The sequence below is a fragment of the Syngnathoides biaculeatus genome, chromosome 13 (genome assembly GCF_019802595.1).
Source record: "Syngnathoides biaculeatus isolate LvHL_M chromosome 13, ASM1980259v1, whole genome shotgun sequence".
Classification (NCBI taxonomy): Eukaryota; Metazoa; Chordata; class Actinopteri; order Syngnathiformes; family Syngnathidae; genus Syngnathoides; species Syngnathoides biaculeatus.
Genome location: NC_084652.1, coordinates 8,228,538 through 8,240,483, shown reverse-complemented (window position 1 = coordinate 8,240,483; position 11,946 = coordinate 8,228,538). Strand labels below are relative to the sequence as shown.

Genomic DNA, 11,946 nt, shown 5'->3' with positions numbered 1-11,946 from the left:
CCCACTCCGCCAACCCCCCCCCCCCCCACCCCAAAATGTCCCAACCTTTGTTGGCCCATTTGTTCCCATTTTCATGCCCAGAGGAAATGTTGAATCAAAAGCTACTACTCAATCAAAACAGTGATATTGGGCCTTCGGGGGAAATTTCAGGATGAACTAAAAAACGCACAACAAACTTAACAGGTGACCTTTCAACTTTGGAATGGACCACGTTCAGTTGTTCACAATGTTAAGTGTTTTTTTTTTTTTTCCTCCATAATTTGCTCTTATCTAACGAGGGGCTGAATGGCAAAATTCACAACAAGTGTTTGAGCCAAGATTCGACCAATACATTTATTTCCTGCTTTATTTGCATACAATTGGTGTTCGGTATGCTTGACATCCAGCTCGAGGTCCACGTAACTAGTCCGCCCTTTGTTGTAGTAGGACCAGTTATGCGAGAATTTTTATCGGTCAGCTGAGAGAACATCACAGAACGCTTTCGTTCTGAATTATTGAGATCGGACACGGCACATTTCTACATCCAAAGCTATGCTTGCAACTTGAAAAGTAGATGTTCCCTGAAGTTATTTTGGCTACAACGTCACTGGTGTCAAGTGGTGCTCTGCCGCCCCGGGCTAGCCTGCCGGCAACTAGAATAGCTTCCAGCGGTCCACTGCAACGGTATTGGGGCTGCGACGTTGTCAATAATACTCTTCTCTGCGGTGTGTCATATTTACAATACAATTTTCTGGTCACTTTCTTTAAATTCCCCTTCAAAGGCTTTACTACATTAAAGGTTCACCCTGAAATTTCACCCGGAAGTCCAATATCATGGACTTTTAGCGAGTAGTGTCGCTTCGGACCGTCACTGGACTTCACCCATCCAGTCCCGTTGCCGCTCTCGCTCGCTTCCGCGCTCTTTTTCTCGCCTCATGGTGGCGATGGCGACAGCCTCGTCGAAGCAGATGCTGACAGGGCTGTTCCGGGGCGAGTCCCGGATGGGGCCAACGTCGTCTGGCCCGTCGGGGTCCCTCTTTTCTCGCTGCTGCTGCTGTTGTCGGAGGGTCCTGGCGGCGAGCATACAGTGTTGGGGCTTGGGTGGCACAACTGGCACCGCTTTCACTTGGTAAACATTGGGCATCTTGGAGATGACTAGCTTCCTTCCTATTCCTCGGTCTTTTTGTTCACACCTCTTTGTTCCTTGTTCTTCAAATCTCAACCCTTTCGAGGATTTTGGAACATCAGGCCTGTCCTCTTCCAGGGGTGGATCGCTAACCATGGCCACAAACAATTCTTTAACAGTACCTTCTTGCTCACACCTCTCTGTTCCTTGCTCTTCAAATCTGAACTCTTCCCTGGATTCTGGAACGTCGGACCTCACCTCTTTCAGGAGTGTATCGCTAAGACTTGGTCTCATTGTCTCTTCCTCAGAAATATCTTTGTTTTCCTTGTGCGCCAAGTTTTCTGTAATGGTACCTACCTGTTCAGACCTCTCTGGGCCTCCGTTGTCAAACCTCATGCCTTCCCTGGAGTCCAGGATGTTAGACTTGACCTCTTTCAAGGATGTAGCTCTAAGATTTGGCATCACTGCCACTTCCTCAGAAATGTGTTCTTCTTCGTGTACCAACTTTTCTGTAACTGTATCTTCTTGTTCATACCTCTCTGGGATTCCGGCCTCAAGCATCATGCCTCCTCCGGAGTCTGGTACATCAGACCTGACCTCCTTAAGGGATGTATTTCTCAGACTTCGGTTCACTGTCACTTCCTCAAGTATGACTTTGTCTTTGGGCACCAGCAATTCTGTAACTAGTTCTTGTACATACCTCTCTGGTCCTCGCTCGTCAACACTCACACCTTCTCTGGACTCTGGAATTTCAGACTTGATCGCTTTTAGAGCTATACTTCTAAGACTTGGCATTTCTGTCACTTCCTCAAGTATTGGTTCATCTTCTTTAGATACTAATGTTTCAATAACTTCTCCATCTTGGCCACACCTCTCTGGTAAGTTGATCTCCGTATCCTCAGGGTTCTTTCCCCAAGTTGTCACCGTCTTGTTGTCCTCGCCGCTATGACGGACCTCCACCGTCTTTCTTTCCTCGTCCTCGATCACTTCACACACAACCTCCTCCAGCTCGTCCCAGATTTTCACTACGGTGTCGTCCATCCCCAAGCTCTCCTCCTGTGTCCTTCCCAAACTCGGTTCCTTGCCATCTTCTGTTGAGACATTTTCCAGCGTGCTTATTATAATTTCAGGAATCACATCTTCAGTCCCTTTACCCTTTTCCTTTTCTCCATCATCCTGGTCCGTCTTAAAATCCTCTATCGTCTCTTCAGAAACATCCAGGAGTTCCTGTTCTTGGGTTGTTTCATTGTGAGCACCACCAGGGATGGAGAAGTGATGGACTTCTTCATCCTCTTCCTGTTTGACCTTTTCGACCTCTACATGGTCATTGGCCTTAATACTTGATCCATCCGTGTGCTCTTGCGTTTGTAAGTCTTCACAATGGTGTGATGCCACTTCTAAGGGGAGAGGTCCTGGACCATCTTCCGTGATTTTGAAATCGTCTCTGCACAGAGAAGAAAAATAGTTCAGAGTTCAGCTTCTTTGCTTTGTAGTAATTTCCACACATCCCGTTTAATCAATCACGCCTGGTAAAGTGCTTGTGTTTTCCATCTCTTTCTGGAACTGCACTAACGTGGGATACACGGAAACCAACAATCATGCCAATATTGAGGATTTTCTGTGTCTTGGGAATAAAATCAACCAAGACCAGAAGATTGTTAGTTTCTAAATGCTTCTCATGAGCGATTATTCGGTGATGCGGGATGTGTTAAGACTGTCGATTTTTCCTCCATGGAAAAATTATCTCAACTGACAATCGTAAACATGAAACGTTTCAGTATTTCCAAATGCTCAATTAGATGCTGAAGGTGAGACTGTTGCCAATCCACAACGTAAGTGACCAGACGAGCTAACCATTAGCCCAGAGTCTTCTATTTTCTTCTACTACCGCAGTACTCTTGTACTCTGTATTATTTTCTGGCAGTCTGCATGTCCCAGTAGCATCATGGTGCCTGTTCCAGATCAGTCTTGCTGCAATGACAGCCATTTGGTAGACTCATTTTGTATGTGGTGTACTAGTGTAGGTCATCTCGAGTATGCCACAATGTAAGCGGAGAAGCACACACAATGTTTGCGTTTCTTTACATTTAAAGATGTTAAGAACCGCTACGTACCTAACCAATATACAAGGCATGGCTGAGGGAAAACATGGTGCAGATTTCGGTAAAGGTGCTGCTGTAGCTAGTTGGTTTCACTTGTGTTAATACAGTCTGTCATCTACTGAGATCTCTTTTCGATTAATAAGTTCTTGCTTTAGGGTTAGATCACAATCTCCGTCACGTCGCAAATGCAAATTTTTTAGAGAAAATACTTTTCACCTTAGACTGTTGTCGTCTGAGTGGTCCACTCGCTCCTCATTCCTCGGTATCGTCTCTTCTTCTCTATCTATGTTGTCCTGGTTCTCCTCGCCATTATTTTGTTGCTCACAAGGAGAGAATTCAGGATTAAATTCTCCAACTTCACACGAGTGGTCTTGCGGCGTGGCATCTACAGTGACAGTTGGCGTATCATTTGTTTCAAGATCACACGAATTGCTTAGAAAGAAGTCCGCAGGGAGGCTCTTAACGAACAAGCTGTCGTCTTCGTCACTGCTGCCGTAGTCAGTCGTGTCGTCATCGGTCGGACTGTCGTCATTGCCAGAGCAACATTTGCCTGGTTCGCACACAGGCGAGGTCATGTGAGGCAAGCTGAGGGATTTCCCGTGTCTCTCGTTCGCATCGACACTGCAAGGCCTGTGGAACTTCAGCTGGCTTTGAGTGTTTATTTCCGGGCTGATGGCCGGGCTGGTGTCGGGCCCCGCGGCGTGATGCGAGGGTTGTACCATGAGTTCATATTCGTCGTCGGAATGTCCGGGAGGTTCTACGGAGAATTCGTTTACTTGGGAAGCACAGTCCGGCAGGAAGTGGAGAGGAATCTGAAAAGAAAAGTTTGAAACAGCTGTGAACCCAAAATACAATCCACACAGGGTACAACTTGGGCCAATCAAAGGCCAGCTAACATTGATAACATTTCCAAGACTTAAGCAAGGATAAATCACTGGGTTCAAGTTTCAGGAAAAATCTGTTGTTAGTCTTCTGGATTAGGTTTTCAAATAAGTCAATTTTTTCCTGCAAGAACTTCTTCTTTTGGTCCCCCCACTCCCACCGCAAAAAATAAAATACTAGACTAGGTCTTAGCAAAGCCAAGAACAAGACCTTCATATGTCAGTGTGAGTCTCAAAGAGTCAGAATGTTAATCAAGGGTCTCCAGGTTCAACTTTCTAGCTAGACTTGTGGATGTTAAGACTTAAGTCTTTCAGGAAGTTTCAAACAAGACCCAAGTTGTTCTCTCTACAAGCTCTGGAGACCACCTGGGGATCTAGTTACACAATAACCAACTTGGGAAAACATTTTCCTTACGTGAGATGGACAGCACTTCCATACAGTAATACATCCATAGAAAAATACCTGACAGGAGACACTGCAGTCCATGTGATCCAGGAATTCAAAGTTGTCTTGAACATAGCCCGACAGCTCCTGGTCATCCTGCTCCAGCTGAGTGGAGTTGAGGACCTCAGAAGAATCAAAAACATTGTTTTCCTGGGGTCCGGCTGATGCCTCTCCTTGCATATCTACGATTGAGATGTTTGAATCAGAGTTGAGCTAACGTACGTCATGATACTTTTTTTCCTGGAGAAATTACCTTCATAATCTTGTTGACAAACATCTTCAGCTACATTGTAAATCAGGCTTTTGGCACACGTTTCTTTTGCTGCTGGTTCCATTGTGCAGTCTCCCCCAACTGCTTCCTCGTTCTCGTCTTCTTCCTTGTCAACCACTGCATTTGCGTCTTCGTCTGTGACGGTTTCCTTTCCGTGTGTCACCTCTTTCTTCTCTTCTTTACCTTTCCCAAGTTCTTCAACTTCCATTTCCATTCTTCCATTGTCCTTCCTCTCCCCTTTATGTCCTCCCTCCTTATCCCTGCCCCGGTGGACTACCCGGTTGGAGCCGCCTCCCTGCAGAAGGCCCAAAGCCAAGTTGGAGGTGATGTGTAACGGCACCGTGACCACAGTGGGCCCGGTGATGTGCATGGCAGCTCTCCGTCCCCCCTTTGTGGAGAGTCCCGGCGACCTGGTTTGGACAGTTTCGCCATCTCTGCTTCCCGAGCCTTCGGCGTCAAGGGCCGTGTAGGTGCCCTGGGTGCCCCCGCTCACAACTCCTGTTCCCCTGCGGTAGGTCACTGCATATTCGCTTCCGCTTAAGGGGCTCGGTGACGACGCAACTTCCAAGACGGACATTTTAGCGGAACGGGATGTATGCAGAGGACGTATGCAATCTAGAATGAAAGGAATAATGAAAAACCAACACCGTGAGATTCAGAAATCTCCCAGGGGGATGATACTGGTGATGACGATGATGTCGAGAAGAGCAGCACCTTCATTTGAATATGACGCAATGCTGAGTGAGTCCATGCTTCGAGCTGGACGCAACACCTGTGTGTCCTTCTCTGTACACATAAAACGGTATTGACTGCAGATGTGATATAAACAGGATTCAGTTCTGAGTCCATTTGGTAAAGTAAGGATGGGCAAACACATGCTGATTTTTTTAACATAACCTCCCCTTATTTGAATCAGTCATGCAAATAAATGTGGGAGCTGGGCGCAACCAGGATTGCAACTTCCCAACCCGCAAAATTGTCGCGCAGTTCCTTTCTAGGAGGGGATGGAAATAGGTCGCTTTAGCATGCTCAGTGATTTAGCTCATGAGACAAATTGCAAAGGGCGATTTTGGGTCTAACATACCGTGTCAGAGGTGCATTTCCAATAACCTCGGCGAGGAGAGGTAGACAAAATGAGAGGCCGAGGGGAGAACGTGTCATGGCCCTGCCGGTCCCAGTCCAGGCTGTGCCGGTCCCCGACGCGGCACGCACCTGCAGCAATCAGTGGAGGCACACACCTGCGCCTCGTTTCACTTAATCACGGCCTATACAAACAGGACCACACGTACCGTCTGGCCTTTGCCAGGTCGTTGCCTCGTGCCTCGTTCCCGCACTTTCTTGATCCTGTTCCTGCTCTCACGTGTACCAACTCCTGCCTGCCTAGTGACCTGCCCTTCATGTCTGACGAATTCATTACTGCTGCTTCCTTGGACTGCCTGTTGGGTTCTCAAAACCATTTCCCAAACCGCCTCTGCGTCTCCCGAGTTGTGCATTTGGGTCCAATCCCATGTTCTGGTCGTGACAGAACGGACTTTCTCGGCTTTTGTAAACGTTGAAATGGTCGAAACAAAGAGAAAATTGTGAAATATGGTCTATTCAAGCAATGCAACTTTGGTACTTCTGAATGATTTGAGGCCTGAACTCCGTTCACGCTGCAAGTCCTTGTGTCTGGGTCATATCAACGTACTGTCACAGTTGGGTGCTTGCCCCTCCCAGAGCAGTTTTTCAGGCCATGCTGTCTCAAGTTTTAAAGTTTTAGTTTCACAGACTCCTACCACTAACTAACCTGCCACTTTGACTGAACATACAATTTAGTACGCGGTTTTGGTTTCATAGTGAATCAGGCTCATCATGTGTGGTGAATTCAAGATGGCCAACATGTCACACATGGCCACACATTTCTCCACCAACAATTACAAGTCTCGCCCCCCTGAAACAAATTTTTGTTGCGGTGCCAAGACTTTTGGAGTGAGGCAGCACAGGGCCACGGGCATGCAGACTGATGAAAGATATAAAGAAGAAAAAGGAGTTGTCGAACAAGAACTAAAAGTAGCTAAGCCAAGTCTTCGCTTGTCTGGTAACTACCGTACATTACATTTGCATCATTTCATCCTTTGTCATTTTTTTAAATTGTTGTTAAGGATTTGTAAGACAAATTTTACAAAGACTCAGCCCGACCAGTTGTTCCAGCTCTCTTGATCCCTGACAACTAGCTTAAACAAGGTTCCTGATTGGCTATCATTTCATTTCATGTCCTAGCCACGGAGTCCGTGGCTCGGGCGAACTGTGTTCACCGCACCCGGATGCATTTGCAAGCAGAAATATTGAACAGGTTTTCCTACTTTGATTGCAAGGGACGGAGAAGTCTAAACTATAGACCAGTATCGGTATGTTCGTACCCCCCTTTTGACCAAAATGTTGCCTCATCAACCAACTGAAATAAGAGTGTAGGTGGTTCTACTCCAAGTACCTTTGGCTGAGTGTTTATGCCGTCTTCTTGGGTCATGGAAGCGACTGCCGATATTGAAAATGGACATCCATTTCCTTCCTTTGAAGGAGCCCTTCCTCCTGAGGTGAACAAAGTTGAACCCAAATATGACCAAACACTTGAAGCTCTCTGGATCTCTGAGTGGTTGTCAAAACATCTTCTAGAACTGTTAACGCTGTTAAATAGTCCACTCACTTGTCCGTGCCTTCTATGATAGCGTGGTATGGTCTCATTGGGAGTGGACCATCCCCTGGACTGATGTGTCCAAAGTTGGTGGGAGGCTGAGCCTTGAACAGGAGTTCCTCCTGGCCGGAAATGGCGATCGGGGAGGGAAGAGACTTTCTCCTGCTGCATTCCACACCTGAATGAAGCGGAATTGGAAAAAGACTGTACACGAAGGACGAGTGTTTGTGGTGCGCTTACTCGGCTCAGGAAACAGTTGAGGGACGTGTGTGAGGATGAACTCCACTACGATGGACTGGACCCTGACCTCCATGAAGGCTGCGGTGCCATTGAAACCGGACACCTCTATGTCCTTTGACCTTAACGAGCAGATTTAACAAATTACGTGAATTTTAGCACAGCCTCGTACAGGTGAAAAAGTGTGGCGTCCAGACCGAAGCAGATTGGGGGCCCAGACGATGGCCAAGTTCCTGGCATGCATGTTGGTCTGGGCCGAGTACGAGGCCATTTTGACGAGGTGGCACATTAGAAACTCTAGAGTCCTGAAGAGAGACAGGAAAACATTTTGACGCACAGTTGGTAGGAGGACATTTGCTTCTCGGCGTGAAAAAATGACGTGTCCATAGAGAACCTGTAATGCGGCGTTGGAAGTTCCTTCAGGACATCTTGGATTTTTACCAGCCGGTCCTCCTCCAGTTGTACGGCCACAGCCTCCTGCAGCAGGCAGAAGAAATATTTGTGTTCTTGCCATTAATATTTCCGTCAGACCTCATCTGATCAGTTTCTTCTGAGTGTGACATCAGAAAGACCCTGGAGACCAGGAAATGGTCAACACAGACGGAAGACGTGCAGAGTGTCGGATGCTACTCAACGGCAAACTTGTCGTAAAGTTGGTACGTGAGCAGCGGGTTGGGCAGCTCCCTGAAGTACGCTTTGCACAGGGAGCTGACGCAGTGGATGTCCTGCAGGTATACTTCCTTGCTGAGGTCCGGAGTCCCATCGCTCTCAAATTCGCTCCTGTTTTGGGAGGTGACGAGCCGGGTCACAAGTGCGACGGACGCATTGACGGTCAGTGGGAAAACAACTCACCTGAGTTTCTGGATATTGGATGAAACACCGGACAACCTGTAGATGCCATCCACGACGCCACGTTCCTCGACAAACTGGCTGCAGCACCGCAACACCTGAGGGACTACAAGGGCAAACTTACAAGAATCAGCCCCAAAAGATCAGGTTGTTTAGTGGTCCGGGACATCCGACGTACTGTCCTGGCCGGAGGCGTTCAGGTGCTCCAGAAGATCGCAACCAAACACCTTGTCTTTGCTGGCCCCTTTTCTCCGAACTCTCCTCATGGCTTCTCAGCTGTTGTGTCCCCACCGCCAATCCAGGCCTGTTTTGAACCCGGGGTAAGACTGGACTCTAAAGCGAATTGAGGCCTTGTCCTCAATGCAGGGACATTGTGGTCCAGATCCACTCGGGTCTGTCAAGGTATGAATAAGGATCATGGAAGGCACACAGGTGTTGAACTCAAGGCTCGGGGCCCAGATCCGGCTTGCCTCTTCACTTGATGTGGCCCACTAAAGCAAACACATTGTCTTTGAAGGACTGTTTTTTTTTTTTGCAAAATGGATGTCTTCCATTTTTGGCAGAAAATTAGTTTACTTAATTTTAATCGGTTTTATGAACAATGCAGTCGTATCATGATCATCATGACTTTCAGTTTTTTTACACTATAAAACCCAGTTTATTTCTTTACATCCTGTTGTTATGCTAACAAAAAAATAAAAAATATGGAACAAACTTTTTGTTTTTACAATTTTTCATTTCCTGCAAAAAATAAGGTAAAATCAAATAAAATATTGAAATATTTATATTTACATTTGAAATTTGGTAGATATTCTCTCAGTAGTTAAAAAAAGAAACCAAAAGTGAAATTTGCTGAAACAAATTGATGAATAATGAAATCAGAGGAACTGATAATTTTACTTTCATCTCAAGAGCTGTATTTATATCTGAAATCAAATCAAATTATTCAAAGCGATTTTTGTTTATCAAAAAGCAAAAAAAAAAAAATTTGTGCGGAGGAGGGGGGGACAGATTAATGGAATTTCACTGGGGAAAATGGATTTGATATATAAGTAGATTGACTTCCAACGTTGGTCACATAAAGAAATTGAACTTAAAGTCAAAGCACCGCTAAGGTCGAATGCAAAAATACTTGATTTTCCATGACTTCTGATTTCAAATTCAATGTGTTGTTAAAAAAATATACAGTACATAACGGGCGCTGTTGTGCAAATGCAATAATACTTTTTTTTTAATTTTTTTTAATGTGGCCCCTTGACACAAATAAGTCTCCCAGATTTGTTTCTCATGTTGCTATGGTTCTCAAACTGGGGCCCCCAAACCCCTGTGGGTCCACGAGCCGGCGCTTGGGTCCTAAATTATCCATCCGTCCATTTTCTCTACTGCTTATCCTCACTCGGGCCGGCACATACGCCAGCTATCTTCGGGCTGACTCTTACATCCCTGCTTTTTTTCTTCTGAAGAATCAAAGGTGTACTATAAAATATTATTGCCCTTGTAACTCTCGACTTGTCTTCCTGTAATAACATTCTGACATTTTGTCGCTTTAGGCTTAGTCTAAAAGTTTGAATTGTGAGAGTTGCTGTATCCATTTGGATATCTTAATGAATAGAAGAGTAACTAATACATGAAGAAAAATATTTAAAGCAGGGTACACAACGCTTGATTGGCCTTAAGGTTACCAAGGGGTCTTCTCTCGTTTAAGGGGTCCCTGGACACAACAAACTCGAGAACCCATGTTCAGGTGTTGTGCATACGCGGTTCACCACTGCCCTCCTTAAAACTGATGCACTTGATTTATTTGAAAAAGGGCCACACCCGTGCCGGTCCAACTCAAGAAAGCAAAACCATGGAATCGGTCCCTCTTGGGTCAGGGCCGCTTTCAACAAGAGAAAACCAGAAAACAGGTAGTCGAGCTGTGTGACCCGATGAACACCCCCACCCTATCCTGACATTTTCACAGATGCTAGCAGGCCGCTCTGTCGATGTAGCGGAAGTTTTCAAACCCTGAAGTTAGTCACTGAAACCCTCCATCAGTTCCTCCCTGTAACATCCCGACACATTCCCCCTTCAGTCCAGACCTTAAAAGCTTCCACAGGGCAAGTTTTTGCATAAAATGACCCAAAAAATATTTGCTGTCCTACCTTGACTCTTCATCGGCATAAACAAAGCGCAAATGACGCAAGAAAACCACTAAACTTCCCCTCGGCTCACTTCCTGAACGTCTCCTCGGCTACGCACTCTTTTGATTGGTGGAGAGGGTTCACCGCTGCTGCTTCTTCTTCACGGCCTCCATTTCCCTTCCACGGGCGTTTCGAGACACTTGCGCAACTTCCAAATTGCAAGCTTTATTGACGCTGAAATGAAACTGGAGAGAACAATTAATAGTCTTCTTTTTTAAAGAAAAAAAAAAAGTTATGCTTGTGCTACAGACTTTACATCCTCTTGCGAGACAAAAAAGGCCAAGTGGGTCCGAGTCAAAGAGTTTTTTTTATTGAAACTGAAATGAGACTCAGAAGAAGCTTTGTTATTTAGAAGCAAAATCAGTCCGCACATCTTTTTTTTTTCCACAAATATACAAATGTAAGACTTTTTTTCCCCACAAATATCCTCGATTCTGCGCAACAGTGTGAAATTATCTTTTTTTTTTGCATAGAAAAGATGACAGTGCATTTTAGTTCCTACAGAGGCAAACTAAATAATCTCTTATTAGCATTTAATAGATTCGAGACAGCGTGATTGCTGGTGAGCGTGTGAAAAGTGCATCAAGCTGACTTTGAATCATTAAAGATGTCCGACAAAAATATGTACGGCAAACTAAGTAAAGCCGTAATGGATCCAAAGATGCACATGGTCGGAAATTGCGAAGAAGCCAAAGCGGCCAAATGTCCGCTTTTACTGGCGAGATCCGTTTGGAGGCGAAAACGTCAACATGATCTTTGTGGGGGGAGGATCGAGGGAGACAATCACAGTCATCCTGTAATAATAATAAATATAAACAATATTAGCATTAACAGCGTTTTGAATGCGACTGGCATCAAGGCTGCGTTAAGAAAAGCTTTGAAAGCGCTTCCTTCAGACTTTAGTCCACATTGCCCCCTTCAGTCCTGGGGTGGCACGACGTGCATGTGTTGGTCGTCCAACATGCTGGAGCAGTCCATGGCCTCGCCGAGGGGGACGTTCGGAGACCAGCTCTCGCCAAACACGTCGTCGTCGTCCTCGCCGCTGCCGCCGTCCGTCCCGTCACCGGCCTGCGCCCTGCGGTACGGCGGGATCTCAACGACTGTGTATTTCCCGGCCCAACCGCTCAGCGCCACTTTGTGTCTCGCTTCGGTTCCCGTCAGGCCCGCCTCGGACCAGTGGACGGCTGCTGTGAGGAAGGAAG

The 11,946-nt window shown here is 46.1% G+C and overlaps 2 protein-coding genes across 5 annotated transcripts in view; both read right to left on the bottom strand.

Annotated features, from left to right (window-relative positions):
• Positions 1-44: 44 nt before the first annotated feature.
• si:dkeyp-68b7.12 (rho GTPase-activating protein 30) lies at positions 45-10,744 on the bottom strand. The gene is made up of 14 exons (XM_061838788.1): positions 10,706-10,744; positions 8,740-8,955; positions 8,565-8,667; positions 8,348-8,492; positions 8,107-8,189; positions 7,910-8,017; positions 7,716-7,834; positions 7,488-7,653; positions 7,275-7,372; positions 5,519-5,590; positions 4,787-5,419; positions 4,552-4,715; positions 3,424-4,019; positions 45-2,549 (listed from the first exon to the last, which is right to left on the bottom strand). Exons 2-14 carry the CDS (start codon positions 8,825-8,827, stop codon positions 848-850), a joined length of 4,077 nt encoding a protein of 1,358 aa, XP_061694772.1. The 5' UTR covers positions 8,828-8,955; positions 10,706-10,744; the 3' UTR covers positions 45-847.
• Positions 10,745-11,067: 323 nt separating this feature from the next.
• The window catches only part of tesk2 (testis associated actin remodelling kinase 2), a 31,724-nt gene continuing 30,845 nt past the window's right edge, over positions 11,068-11,946 (bottom strand). For 3 of the 4 annotated variants that reach the window (XM_061838948.1, XM_061838947.1, XM_061838949.1), the window contains exon 13: positions 11,068-11,931. In XM_061838948.1, the coding sequence (XP_061694932.1) occupies positions 11,663-11,931 (269 nt within the window). In that variant the 3' untranslated portion in view covers positions 11,068-11,662. The remainder of the gene's footprint in view (positions 11,932-11,946) is intronic. The other variant, XM_061838950.1, reaches the window with a different exon arrangement.

Coding starts and splice junctions, on each gene's coding strand:
- si:dkeyp-68b7.12 (XM_061838788.1), bottom strand. CDS start 8,827: ATGAGGAGAGTTCGGAGAAAAGGGGCCAGCAAAGACAAGGTGTTTGGT. Junction 7,835..7,909: donor TGGGCCCCCAATCTGCTTCG/GTCTGGACGCCA, acceptor CTGCTCGTTAAG/GTCAAAGGACATAGAGGTGT. Junction 5,591..7,274: donor GCATAAACACTCAGCCAAAG/GTACTTGGAGTA, acceptor TTATGTGTACAG/AGAAGGACACACAGGTGTTG.